This window comes from Rhinatrema bivittatum, chromosome 5 (assembly GCF_901001135.1).
Source record: "Rhinatrema bivittatum chromosome 5, aRhiBiv1.1, whole genome shotgun sequence".
NCBI lineage: Eukaryota > Metazoa > Chordata > Amphibia > Gymnophiona > Rhinatrematidae > Rhinatrema > Rhinatrema bivittatum.
The window spans coordinates 349,927,144-349,941,447 of NC_042619.1; the positions used below are offsets into that span (position 1 = coordinate 349,927,144).

At 45.1% G+C, this 14,304-nt stretch overlaps 1 protein-coding gene across 4 annotated transcripts in view; it reads right to left on the minus strand.

Moving 5' to 3' along the window:
- The window catches only part of OFD1 (OFD1 centriole and centriolar satellite protein), a 134,884-nt gene that overhangs the window by 6,275 nt on the left and 114,305 nt on the right, over positions 1-14,304 (minus strand). For all 4 annotated transcript variants that reach the window (XM_029604569.1, XM_029604568.1, XM_029604567.1 and 1 more), the window contains one exon: positions 6,791-6,858. In XM_029604569.1, coding sequence (XP_029460429.1) covers positions 6,791-6,858 — 68 coding nt within the window. The remainder of the gene's footprint in view (positions 1-6,790; positions 6,859-14,304) is intronic.

Consider the following 14,304-nt stretch of genomic DNA (forward strand, 5'->3'; position numbering starts at 1 on the left):
TCAAAATGACGGGTGCCTTTGCCACCCCAATCTTCAAGCCTTATCCCTGATGGCATGGCTGTTGAAAGGTTAATCATTCAACCTCTTAACCTTTCTGATCCAGTTTCCCGTGTCTTGATTGCTGTCTGGAGAGAGGGTCATTCTTTGCTTGGGCTAATAAGAGCTGATACTGCTGCGCATGCATTGAATACCATGGTCTGGTTTGGAGATTGTAACTTCACAAGAGAGGATGGAAGTAGTTCAGAAAAGGGCTACTAAATTGGTAAAAAGGCTGCAGCCCAAGGCTTAAAATACTCAAAATGGATTCCTGGAAGAAAAGAAGGGTAATGAGTTTGAATCCCACTTAGGAAGGGAGTTTGAAAGTTGGTACTAGATCAAATTTGCAGATGACACAAAATTGTTCAGAGTAGTTAAATCACAAGCAGATTGTGATAAATTGCAGGAAGACCTTGTGAGACTGGAAAATTGGGCATCCAAATGGCAGATGAAATTTAATGTGGATAAGTGCAAGGTGATGCATATAGGGAAAAATAACCCATGCTATAATTACACAATGTTGGGTTCCATATTAGATGCTACAACCCAAGAAAGAGATCTAGGTGTCATAGTGGATAACACATTGAAATCGTCGGTACAGTGTGCTGCGGCAGTCAAAAAAAGCAAACTATGTTAGGAATTATTAGAAAGGGAATGGTGAATAAAACTGAAAATGTCATAATGCCTCTGTATCGCTCCATGGTGAGACTGCACCTTGAATACTGTGTACAATTCTGGTCGCCGCATCTCAAAAAAGATATAATTGTGATGGAGAAGGTACAGAGAAGGGCTACCAAAATAAGGGGACTGGAACAGCTCCCCTATGCGGAAAGACTAAAGATGTTAGGACTTTTCAGCTTGGAGAAGAGACGACTGAGGGGGGGATACGATAGAGGTGTTTAAAATCATGAGAGGTCTAGAACGGGTAGATGTGAATCGGTTGTTTACTCTTTCGGATAGTAGAAAGACTAGGGGGCACTCCATGAAGTTAGCATGGGGCACTTTTAAAACTAATCGGAGAAAGTTCTTTTTTACTCAACGCACAATTAAACTCTGGAATTTGTTGCCAGAGGATGTGGTTAGTGCAGTTAGTATAGCTGTGTTTAAAAAAGGATTGGATAAGTTCTTGGAGGAGAAGTCCATTACCTGCTATTAAGTTCACTTAGAGAATAGCCACTGCCATTAGCAATGGTAACATGGAATAGACTTAGTTTTTGGGTACTTGCCAGGTTCTTATGGCCTGTATTGGCCACTGTTGGAAACAGGCTGCTGGGCCCTTGGTCTGACGCAGTATGGCATTTTCTTATGTTCTTACATAATGGGAATTCAAATATGTGACAGGCTTCAATCATGTAAGAGAAAGTGGCATTTTCTACAGAAAAGGAAATTCAAGGACAAGGGCTCATGATATTCCAGGGAGGAATATGCAAAAGAAACATTTCTTCACTGAATGAGTGAAAAATACCTGGCTTAACCTACTGGCTGAGATGGTTGCAACTGGAATGATGGCCGAATTTAAATATATAGGTCTAGTTCAAGTATATTATCCCTTGGTGGGGGGGGGGGGGGGGGGGTAAAAGGTAGATCAGAGTTGGCCAACTCTAGTCCTCAAGAACCACAACCAGGCTTGCTTCTCAGGCTATTACTATTATTTATCAATTATATAGCGCTACTCCTCAGAGGAAGTGCAATACAAAAACACATGAGACAGGTTAGCTTGCAATCTAATATAAGGCAAGAGACTTTAGCTCATGCATATTCACTGTGGGCCAGAGTTGAGTTCTACACCTTAAACAAGTTTCGAAGGATAGACTGGCCAAACCTGCTGTCATGTTGGCCAGCCCTATCCAAATAATAATGTGATGTGAATGTGTGGAGAAAACTCCATGTTGCAGCTCTTCCCCATGGGAACTGCTTGCAAGTGGGCCAATGAGGCAGCCATGGCTCTGACAGAGGGTGCCTTTAATATGGCCCCCAAGATGCAATCCTGCCTGGGCATAACAGAAGGAGATGCAGTCTGCTAGCCAATTAAAAAGTGTCTGGCAACAGCAATGCCCAACTTATTCTTATCAAAGGAAACACAAAGTTGGGTGGACTGTACATGGGATTCTGCTTACTCCAGCTAGATGGCTAAGGTTCTTTTGCAGTCCAAACTGTGCAGTGCTCGTTCGCCTTGGTGGGAATGGGGCCTGGGAAAGAATGTTGGCAGGACGATGGACTGGTTAAGATAGAACTTTGACACCACCTTAGGGTGCATATGCACCCTAAGTTCCTTGTCATGGAAAAACTTAGCATAAGGTTGATAAGTCACTAAGGCCTGCAGCTCACTGACCCTGCGTGCTGAAGTTTCTGTGGGAACTCCCCTTCATCGTGCTTCCTGGAGGCATACCTATCCAGCTGGGTTTATAGGACTGCCACAATTAATATGCATGAAATAGATTTCCAAATACTGAAGATCCAAAGCATGCAAATCTATCTCATACATATTCATTATGAATATTCTGAAAACCCAACTCAGAGTTGCCTCCAGGAGAGGGTTGAGAAACATTGATTTAGAGGGCCAGTGAGAGCAAATATAGAGCAGTCAACTTCATCAGGCTTCTAAAAAATCTGGGAAAGCCAATACAGAGTATTATGGTTTCAGTACAGAGATCTTCCTGCACAGGATGACTATAATTATACCCTACCATTAATGATAGATCTAAGAGGACAGTGATGGGAATAAAGTAAATAACAGAGGGGGAGAAGCTGATGTTGGATATATTCATCTGCTCAAAATGGTAAATAAATACATAAATAGGAGGAGAACAAATAGGCAGGCTCGATGGGTCAACTGGTCGATGCTGCTGACACATGCATGCAGAAACTGATGGGAAACTTAAGCCAAACACTACTGTCATGCAATGTGTGGTCAGCAGCCAAAGAGCAGCAGTGGGAGCACTTGGTGCCATCTACTACTGGCTCATAACCACAGATTGCTGTAGTACGTGATCTATTTGTGGAGTGAGGTATAAGAATGGTTAAATAAATAAAACCTCTCTACTGGATGGCTCCCGCAAGAAAAAGCTAACTATGTTTATCTCAAGTCAGTATCCGGTCATGATAGTTAACAGTTTCTTGGCAATAGCCTGCCACCTCATAAACAGAGCAGCCTTCCGCTAAGGATAAGCAGTAACTAGCTGATGAGTTCTCTGAACTGAAGAGTCTGCACAGATAGGACTGCTCATGGGAGGCACGCACTAAGATAAGAAAAATACTGAAGCTAGCTGCTTTTCCCCGAGGCTGCTCTGGCTCTCGGTTCTTGTGCTACTCCTACAGACTGCTGCTATTCTAGGAAACAGGCTGGTCTCCTGACTGACAAAACAAGTTATAAAAAAAATCCCAATTGAAATGAATTTCACATTTAGATTAAACTGCAAAACAGTCTTGCCACACTATGAGTCACAATACTAAAAGTACCATCAATAAACAAGAAACTTGGCACATAAAAACAGCACAGTGGTTTTCTTAACTTTGCAAAGTAAACCCATATAGGAATTTGACAGAACCCCACACAAAGTGGTCATACAGAAAGTGAAGTTGTTTCTCTGTAAAAGGTGCTCTCTGAAGACAGGGGAATTACCCAGTCACACAGATGGGCGATGTCATTGCAACTAGGTGCTGACAGTTTCCAGAGCTTTCTAGGAAGTTCCAAAAGGCCTTCTCGGGGCATGCTGCATGCCTCTGCTCTGTAATTAAGCTAATGAGCTCAACTCCAGCAAGGGAAGGAATGTAACCCATACCTAAGACACATGCAACTTTGCTTTTTTTGAAGACAAGTTAAATTACCAGTCACACAGATGGGATTCTCTAAGCAAGGGCTGCCTTCAAACATAAAGCATACAAGAGCAACAATTTTATACACAGGGCAATTAAATATTTTTATTGAGTTAAAACGCTCACTTATGACCCTAAATCATAAAAGTGGGCTCTAGAGGCTAGAGTTGAGTCCTTAACTTGACTACCTTAAGCAGAAATTTAGGCTGGGTATGTAGAACCATCCTATTGTGATACTAAGTTTTTTAAGATGGATAAGTCACTAAGGCTTGAAGCTCAGAGACTCTGCATGCCAAAGGGAGCACCATCAAAAACACGACCTTCCAGGTCACAGGCATCCAGGGCTTCATCAGCTGGAGCAATACCATATTGAAGTCCCATGACCTAGCAGGAGGCTCGAAGGGGGTCTTCAGTTGAAACAAAGCTTACATAGAGCAGGCTGTATGAAGATGGGTTTACTTTCTAATTTATTTATTTATCATTTCTATTCCACCAATCCACAAAGATCTCAGCAGAGCACAATGAGGATGACTACATCCTACAACAAACATATAAACAGTATAACATAACACTACAATTAAAATGATCACCAATCAGGAAATTCTTGAGTACAAAATCACATTTTTAAGTTTCTTCCTAAAAGTCAAATAACATGTCATGTCTCTAAGGTCAAAAGATAAAGAATTCCATAAGGGGGGCATGGCTAAGGAAAAAGCTCTTGACCTAGTTTCAGCTAAGCTGATCTTTTTATGAGAGAATTATCGAAGTACGTGCATTTGCAGGTCTTAAGGAGTGAGCTGGAGCATAATTGCAATTGCAGAATGTAAATGAGCAGAAGAGACATGGTGACAGCAATGGATAACTGCACTAATGTGAACCCTAATTGAGTTGGTTTTCCAAACCAGCTTTGGAGAGGTGTAGAAAGTAGTCAAGCAATTTTTGGGCGAAAGAGAAGACAGGAGCTAGAGCTGTTCTGTCAAAACACACAGCAAACCTTCTCCGCTTTAAACCATAGTATTTCTTCATAGAATCCTACCTGGAAACCAGAAGAATACAACAGAGATGCTCAGAGTCAGGGGGTGCAGAACTACCTTTTCAACCTCCATGCTGTGAGGGCTGTGTTGGGGGTGTCATAGCAGTCTCAGATCCTCAGTGATTCCGGATCTGGGAATTCCCCCAAATCAGTGGATCCCTGCACACACCTCCTGTGGGAGTGGAGTCCAAATCTGTCTCACCACTAGAGGAATCCAAGGATACGTATACAGAAGGCCTCATTCCCAAGAAAAGGAGAAGGCATCCAAGGTTAGTTTGCCCTGCGTCCCTCTGCTGAGGCAGAAGTTCGGGACTTTTCTGCTCAGAGACACAAACAAATCTACATGGGTAAGACACACTTGCTGACTATTTAGTTTGTTATTATCCTGTCCAAGCACCATTTGTGAGGTTCCAGGACCTGATTCACTGTGTGCATTAGGACATTCTCCTTCCCCACCAAATAAATGACTCTGAGGACCATTCCATGGGAAAAGGCCTTTCTGACACAGAAGGCATGAGCCTGTATCTCCCTGCTTGCTGGTATAAAACATCCCTACCAGTTTTTCTGTTTGAATGAGGGCAATTTTGTTAGACAACTGATCCTTGAAAGCCTTTATAGCCTACCATACTGCCCTTAGTTCAACAGATGAAACTTCTCTGAAGCAGACTATAGGGCCCTGGGTTTGAAGCCCTTCTATATGAGGTCCCAGTTCAAGTTGATTGCATCTGTGGTCAGGACAATTGGTACCAGATTAATCTCAAAGGGAACTCCTTTGGTCAGACTGGAAAGGATCAGCCACCAGGAGAGAGAGTTCCTCAAAGGCTGGGTCGTGTGGATGCTGTCCTGGAAATCCTTCGCATATGAAGAGGTGCCAAAGGAGTAAGGTGCACTGTTGACACTATAAGGCCCATTAACCTCACCATGGCCCACGCTGACGACTGTTGGCTCATTTTTATCCTCGCCTTTCTTGTAAGAGGAAACTCTTTGCACGAGTCATGTCTAGCAGAGCTCCTGAAAGAGCAGCTCAGATGGGATTTAGCATCTCCAACACCCAGATGGTTTTACTCATTAATCATGCAGCACCTCCTTTAACCAGCCAATCATTCAGCCCCCAATTTGCATAGATGCACAGCCACACCCTCCAGGCATTTTCTAAATATGTGGAGTATAGATGCCAGGCCATAAAGTGGTACATGTGGGAGATGGAGTTTCCCTGGATGAAGCAGATATACTTCCTAAAAGCTGTGGGCGTTAAGCATCATTTAGATCTAAAGGGCCGGATTTGAAAAGCCCTGTTTATAGGAGGCCTTACGCGCACCGGGCCTATTTTAGAAAGGCCCGGCCACGTGCGTATGTCCCGGGGCTTCGAAAAGGGGGCAGGGCGGTCTGGGGGGGGGGTCAGAGGCTCCCTGTAGGGATATCTTTTGCTTGCAGTCCAAGCAACACGTAATGTCTTCTTGCATATTATAAGAAAAATTGACCAAGCAAAATTAAAGGAAGAAATTTTTATACAAGAATATGACCCAAGAAAGAAAAATAAATGTAACCAGGTGGCCTGCCCGATGCTGTGGCTTAAACAGGTTTCACTGACACTAAAAAACCATTAACACTTGAAAAATTACCAAAAAACTGGACTAGGATAAAGGCTAAGGAAAAACACTGAGGAACAAAGATTTTAAGAAAACAAGTTTACTGCCCAAGAGAATTAAAGTGGGGAAATAGTTTATGAAATATGTCCATATCCCTAATAGGAAGGAAACCCCCCCCACAAACTGAGGCAGATATGCAGGGACGGTTGCGTAAGCCCAGGGAAGTCTCTTTAGGACATTTCTAGAATGTCCACTGGCACCAAGCAGCGTGTGACTGAGAGAAGGATCGTACAAGCAGCAACGGCTTTAAACCTACCTGTCATCTCTTTCATTTGAGAGACTCTTTAACAGAGAGACCTCTTCCACCTCTTCTTGTCTGGAGCTCTGTGGGGATAAAAAAAACAGAACAAAAAAACCCCCATTACATCGTGGAACATTATCCTGGATCTCATTTTAAAGGCGAAAACAGTTTGCCTGCATAAGTTATCACTGCTGATTGCACATATTTTCTTATACTACTCAGAGGAATGAGAAGATGAAATATTTTGGATTCCTTTTGTCGTGGTCTACATTCAGATTCATGTATTGCAAGGTATTTACTACAGTAGAGGACCACAGCTGTGGAATGTCCTTTCGGATGATATTTAGGCACTCAAATATTTCAGAAAACAAAAAGGCCTTTTCTTTAAAGGATGTTTTTGGCTAAGAAGCACATGGGTAGCAATACTGCATATGATTTTATCTGAGTTCATGACCAGCACCCATGTGATGAAACACAGCTCTTAGTGAATCTGACTCCTCAGATTGGCTCAATGCAGAGTTAGAGACAATACAATTGTGGGTTTTGTTGTATGCTTGCTTGTATTTTATTGTCCGCTGTTATGTAGGATTTTATTGTTCGCCACTGAGAATGTAGGACTGCACAAACTAAAAATCTTTGAAAATAAAAATAAGCAAATAAAAATCTGAATTTCATTTCAGGAGCAAGCATAAGTCTTTCTAGCATCTCCCATGCCAGAGCCGTTCATAATGCTACAAAAGGACATTAACCCATCACTTGCTTGTGAAAATAACTCATTTTCCATTAGATCATGGAATATATATGCATATCCTGCAAACTCAAAGAAAATATATGATTTGATTTTCACATGAAAAGGTCTATAAATATATATATACATATTGAGGCCCATATTGAAAGGGGTTTTTCCAGGTAACTCAGAGGTTCACATTTCCAGCCCCTGTAAGCAGATACATTTTATCTGGGTAATGCCTGAATAAAATATATTGGGATAAGTTGGAGGCATTCTGGGGGCGTCCTCTAGTTCAATTCCCCCGAGGATGACAGCGTTGAAAACTAAGCCATAAAATGCTGCCCAAGAAAACTGTGTTGAATATTCCCGGATACAGACGAGAGTCTCGAAGCACGGCACGTGTCGGGAGAACTGAACGAAGTCTAACACGAGAGCAGCAATCTAAGATAAGTCGGACAACAAGAAGTGGAACAGGACCAATGATTAGGGTAAAGCAGGAGGGCATAGTATGATGGTCCGACAGAGACTGATTATAAATGAAAACAGAAGTGACCCTGGTATATAACTCATAACTCTAATAGGAGGAGCTAACCAAATAAGTCATCTGGCCAAGCCTGGATGAGCCCGAGAGCAATCCTAAAGTTATCCAGGGTCAAGTACATCGATAACTTTAAACCTACCCCTGCTATATTCAGAATATGGCCAGTAAATTTAAAAAATAAACACTTGAGCCAGCAGGGGTCCAAATCCCTCCTCCAAGCCTTCCACATTAAAAAAAAAAGGCTCTATCACCCCCTTGCCCTGTATAAAAATTAGGACCAAATCCCAACCCTGCAAAGTTTTGGCTTCACCTCCTCCTGCCATGGGAAGAAATTAGGTTGGAGGAGGGGCTGCCACCGCCCCCTCCCATGCTTTAAGAAATGATATGCTAAACCCCCCACCCCAATCCCTCCATCTAACCAGTGGTCAAAATTGTGTGATGGCATCACCTCCTCCCACCCGCCTGAACTCACAACAATGCTGGAACCCCCTCCATCTCCCCTTCACCTTCCACTCTCAAGCAGGTGAAGTCCTAGCTGGAAAGATAAAGGAAAATTGGTTCTTACCTGATAATTTTCATTCCTATAGTACCCGGATCAGTCCAGACTCCTGGGATGTACCAGAGGTTTTGTTACCTGGGATGGGATCCAGAGAGGCCCGCTCTCAGTACACTTTCTCCAAATCCACCGGCATCCGGAGCCTGGACATCCAGACGGTAATGTCTAGTAAAAGTATGTAAAGATTTCCATGTAGCCGCTCTGCAAATCTCCTGCGGCAAAATTTGCTGACATTCTGCCCAGGACGCCGCTTGAGAACGTGTAGAATGTGCCCTAAGAACCATCAGTAAGGGCTTGCCACGCAACAAATATGCAGAATTTAAGCCTCCTTATCTTATTACCCCTTAGGGGGCCACTCCAAAGTACAAAGAGATGATCCGAGACACGAAAACTATTAGTGACCTCCAGATAATGCATCAAGTCCCTGCGAACATCCAACTCCTTTAGGTCCTTAGCAAAAGGATCCGACAAGTTCAAATCTGAAAAGGATGGAAGCTCTATGGATTGATTAAGATGAAAGGAGGAAACAACCTTTGGCAGGGACAAAGGAACCGTTCGCAACGACATTCCGGAGTCAGAAATCCTTAAGAAGGGTTCCCTGCAGGATAAAACCTGAAGCTCAGATAATCTTACGAGCCAAGGAAATTGCCATAAGAAACACGACTTTCAAAGTAAGATCCTTTAAGGTTGCGCGTTTCAAAGGTTCAAAGGGCGAAGCACACAAAACCGTGAGGTTGGACAATGATGTCTGAATGGAGGGTGTAAATGTTTTGCTCCCTGAAGGAAGCGAGAGACATCCGGATACACCGACAACACTCAACTCTGAATGGTACCACGTAAACAAGCAAGAGCAGCTATCTGCACCCTCAAGGAGCTACACGATAAGCCCTTAGCTAAACCAGCTTGAAGGAAACACAAAATATCTGGCGCAGACACCCTTGTAGGAACAATATCGCAGTCTAAGCACCAAGACTCAAAAACCTTCCATACTCTAACATAAGACAAGGAAGTGGAAGTTTTACGCGACCGCAAAAGCGTAGTCACCACAGCATCCGAATAACCTTTACCCTTCAGATGCTGCCTCTCAAAAGCCATGCCGCTAGACAAAAGCGATCGACCTGATCGAAACAAACGGATCTTTGATGAAGCAGGTTCGGAAGTTCCAGGAACTTCAGAGGGGCCTCCACCGACAGATTGACCAGATCCGCAAACCATGGACAATGCAGCCACTCGGGAGCCACTAGAATGACATCTGCCAGATATAGTTCTACCCGTCTGAGCACTTTGCCGATTAGAGGCCAAGGAGGAAACACAAAGTAGAACATTCGTCGGCCAAGGAAGCACCAGAGCATCTACTCCCTCCACTGCCGTGTCTCTGCGGTGAGCAAAGAAGCGTGGAGCTTTGGAATTCTTGAATGTGGCCATGAGATTCATGCAAGGAATGCCCCACCAGTCGCAAATTAGCTGAAAGGCTTTGTTGGCAAGTTCCCACTCTCCTGGGTTGAGACGATGTCGACTGAGAAAATCCGCGTGAACGTTGTCAACCCCGGCAATGTGGGTCGCCACTATGCTGACCAAGTGTTGTTCCGCCCAACTGATCAACTGGCGAGCTTCCAACGCAACAGACTGGGTCTTGGTTCCTCCTTGGCGATTGATGTAAGCCACCATGGTCGTGTTGTCGGACAGTAAGCAGACCAACTTCCCCTTGAGGAGTGGAAGAAACTTCTGTAAGGCCAGTCGAACCGCCCTGGTTTCCAACCGATTGATGGACCATTGAGATTCCTCTTGGGACCATTGTCCTTGTACTGACTTTGTCAGACACACTGCCCCCCAACCGGAAAGGCTGGTATCCGTAGTCACTACCGTCCACTCCAGAACCACCAAGGGAACTCCGCGGGTCAAGTTGTCTGAAAGCAGCCACCAATCCAAACTGGATCGAGCAGTCTCTGTCAGTAGAAGGGGAAGGTGAAATTGTTCGGATACTGGGTTCCATCGGGAAAGAAACGCTGATTGCAAAGGTCGCATGTGAGCAAAAGCCCAGGGAAACAGTTCCAGTGTCGAGGTCATTGAACCCAGGACCTGTAAATAATCTCAAACTTTTGGAGGATGCTTGGACAATACCTGCACCTGACCTTGTAATTTTAGAATGCGTTCTGACGTCAGGAAAACTTTGCCTTGTCGTGTATCGAACAGGGCGCCCAGATATTCTAATGACTGGGAGGGAATTAGCAGACTCTTGGCCAGGTTGACAACCCATCCGAGCGTTTGTAACAACTGAAGCACCCGGTGGATCGCTTCCTGGCAAAGAACCTCCGACCACTCGAATCAGCCAATCGTCCAAATACGGATGAACCAACAATCCTTCTTGACGAAGCTGCGCTGCCACCAGAACCATTATTTTAGTGAATGTCCTGGGTGCAGTTGCTAGGCCGAAAGGCAGGGCTTGAAACTGGTAATGACGTCCCAGGATTGAAAATCGTGGGAACCTCTGGTGATTGGATCGGATCCTGATGTGGAGATACGCCTCCGTCAGATCCAGAAACGCCAGAAAATCCACTTGACGGACCGCAGCGATGACTGACCTCAATATCTCCATACAGAAGCGGGGGATCCGAAGACACCTGTTGACCTGCTTTAAATCGAGAATGGGCCAGAAGGTTCTTTTTTTTAGAACCACAAAGTAAATGGAGTATTGGCCCCTTCTTTGTAGAGACGGAGGAACAGGAATGATTGCGCCAAGGTTCAACAAGCACTGTAACGTCTCCTCTACCACCTGGCACTTGGTTGCGTACCCGCATGGGGAAACCAGGAACTTGGGATGGCATGCAAAATCTAAAGCGTAGCCGTGTCTCATCACAGAGAGAACCCACTGGTCCGATGTTATTTTGGTCCACTCCTCGTAAAACAGAGACAATCTGCCTCAGACTACTGGAACTGAAGAATGGACCGGCATCACATCATTGTGAAGGCTTTCCGCCCTGTGTGGACTGGGACATACCCGGTCTGCCAAAACGTCGGCCATGAAAGGACTGAGACCAAGACTGTTGCCTATTGGAATTTTGTCGAAAGGAGGGAGTGGGCACCCCAGTAGCCCTAGACTTTCGATTCCCCCAAACGAGATTTTGAGGAAAAAGAACCCCTTTGCTTCGGCCAATCTTCCGGCAAACAATGAACCTTATTCTCTCCCAGAGACTAAATTAGATCCTCTAGCTCCTTACCAAACAGCAGTTTGCCCTTGAAAGGAAGAGATCCCAACTGGGACTTGAAAGAAACATCTGCCGACCAGTTTCGTAGCCACAACAGACGACAGGCGGAGACAGCAGATACCATGGTTCTAGCAGATGTGCGGAGTAAATCATAAAAGGCATCCGCACTATAAGCAATGACAGCTTTAAGACGGCCAGCTCGGAGGGCTTCCACCTTTGTCAGCGAATCATTGGCCTGAAGCTGTTACAGTCAACGAAGACCCGCTCTCAAAGAAAAATTGCTACACATAGCAGCTCGGACTCCAAGTGCTGAGACTTCAAAAATCTTTTTTAATTGAAGCTCCAGCTTTCTATCCTGCAAATCCTTGAGAGCAGTTGCACCTGTAACCGGGATGGTGGTCTTTTTAGTAACAGCCGACACCACTGCATCCACCTTGGGAATATGAAGCAGCTCTAAAGCTTCCTCTGGTAAAGGGTATAGCTTGCCCATAGCCTTTGCAACTTTCAGACCAAGTCTGGGGTGTCCCATTCCCTGAAAATCAAATCTGTGGCCGAAAAATGAAAAGGAAAAGAGGAGGGTGGTCCACGGAGTCCCAACAATACTGGATCTGAAGATCCCAGCTGAGAATCTTCATGGGGAGTCTCAATACCCAACTCCCCTAAAATAGCGGGAATGAAAGGCCCTAACTCTTCCTTCCTAGAGAGTCTGACTACCTTTGGGTCGTCCTCTTCCACAACATGGGACCCCCGGGGAACCCCCTGAAACTGGTCCGGGTCCCCATCAGCCCTCCGCGGAGACTACGAAGGCTAATCCACTCCAACCAGGCTGTCAGAATCCGTGGAAGTAGTGAAATCAGGCTGAGGAGTCACTAACCTCAAAGGCCGTTTAGACAGAGGGTTCAAGCTCATCATGAGACTTGGCCCGTTTCTTAGGTCTGGCAAAATTAGATGAAAAAGAGTCAGAAGAAGCAGCATCTGTATCCCCCTTGGGGATATCCGTGCTGACATTTGCGCCCAGCCTTCTTAAGTTGTCCCCCTCAGGGACCATTGTTTGAGGGGATAAAGGTGGTGGGAGAATCCCCTCCCCCGCTGCTGATAGGGCCGCCGAGTTTGCTGACTCGAGCAAATTCAAAATGGCACCCATTCCTACGCTCAGCGAGAACGGGATGACAGAAGGAGACTGCACGTCCTGAAAAAAGCTGGAGACCGACTGGACCCGTAAAACAAACCCCTTAGGGGTTGTGGAGGCTCCCTCTCCCCCAGACACACAGAACAGAGGCCGTCCCTTGACAGGCGCACGCACGCGGCTCCACAAGCCCGGAAAGTTAACCTCCGCGGCATTTTTACCTCAGAAGAATTCAAACTTTTCACCGCTAAAAATAAACGAAAACAACGGCGAAAAAATAAACGGAGGGGCCCGACTCGACCACGAGGGAAGGAAGAGTCCAGGTAAAGGAAAAAGTAAATTTACAATTCCTGGTCCAACTGGGGGGAGTGAGCCAGACTCCCCAGTATCACCCCCAGTGCTGCACTAGGCTGTTAGTAGGGCCCTCGACCCACAGCCTCTAAAACCAAGGGGAATGGTCTTCTCAGAACCTGACAACACCTGGGAGGCTGAAGCCTGTCTCACTTCTGTCCTCTTTGAAGAAAATATTTCATAAAGAAAACTAATTAACCTTACTCTAATTAGTTGCTTTTTTTTTTTTTAAAGCTATCTGATTAACTATCACAGACTGTAGGTTTTGCTCCTGCTCCATCTGCTAGAGACAGAGAAATACTGACGGACTGAAGGTGGCCCCTGCTATATTCGTCAGAGTCCTTTAGAACTTCTCTGTCTCTGTCTGCTAGAGAGGGGCAAAACCCAGGAGTCTGGACTGATCCGGGTACGTACAGGGAAAAGGTCCTTCCTGCGGGCTAAGCATCCCCCATTGCTCTGCCAATAACACTGACAGTGTACACTATCAGTATCACTGCCAGAACAACGCTAGATGCTTCCCAACTATTTTTCAATTAGTTCAACCAATTGTTGTAGTCCCCAGACAGCAATTGTGGTTATCCTAGACCGACTACAAATCCCAGCTGAGGAAAGTGATTAATTAGCAATAAACAAGGCTGCTCTGAGGTGGAAGGCACAGAGGAGTAGCTTGTTGGTTTGGTAAGCAAAGACTGGCAATGTGGGGTGCAGGTTAGGGGCTCTAGTGGTTAGAAGACAGTGTGATGCATTGCAGATTTGGGAGGCTCAGAGGAGCACCATGGGGTGTATTACATAAGAACATGCCATACTGAATCAGACCAAAGATCTGTCAAGCTGTGGCCAATCTAGGCCACAAGTACCTGGCAGGATCCCAAGAGATAGATTCCACACTCTTTATCCCACGAATAAGCAGGGGATTTCTGCAACTCCCCCTTAATAAAGATAATGGACTTTTCCTCCAGGAATTTGTCCAAATCTTTTTTTAAACACAGCTACACTAATAGCTTTTTCCACAACTTCTG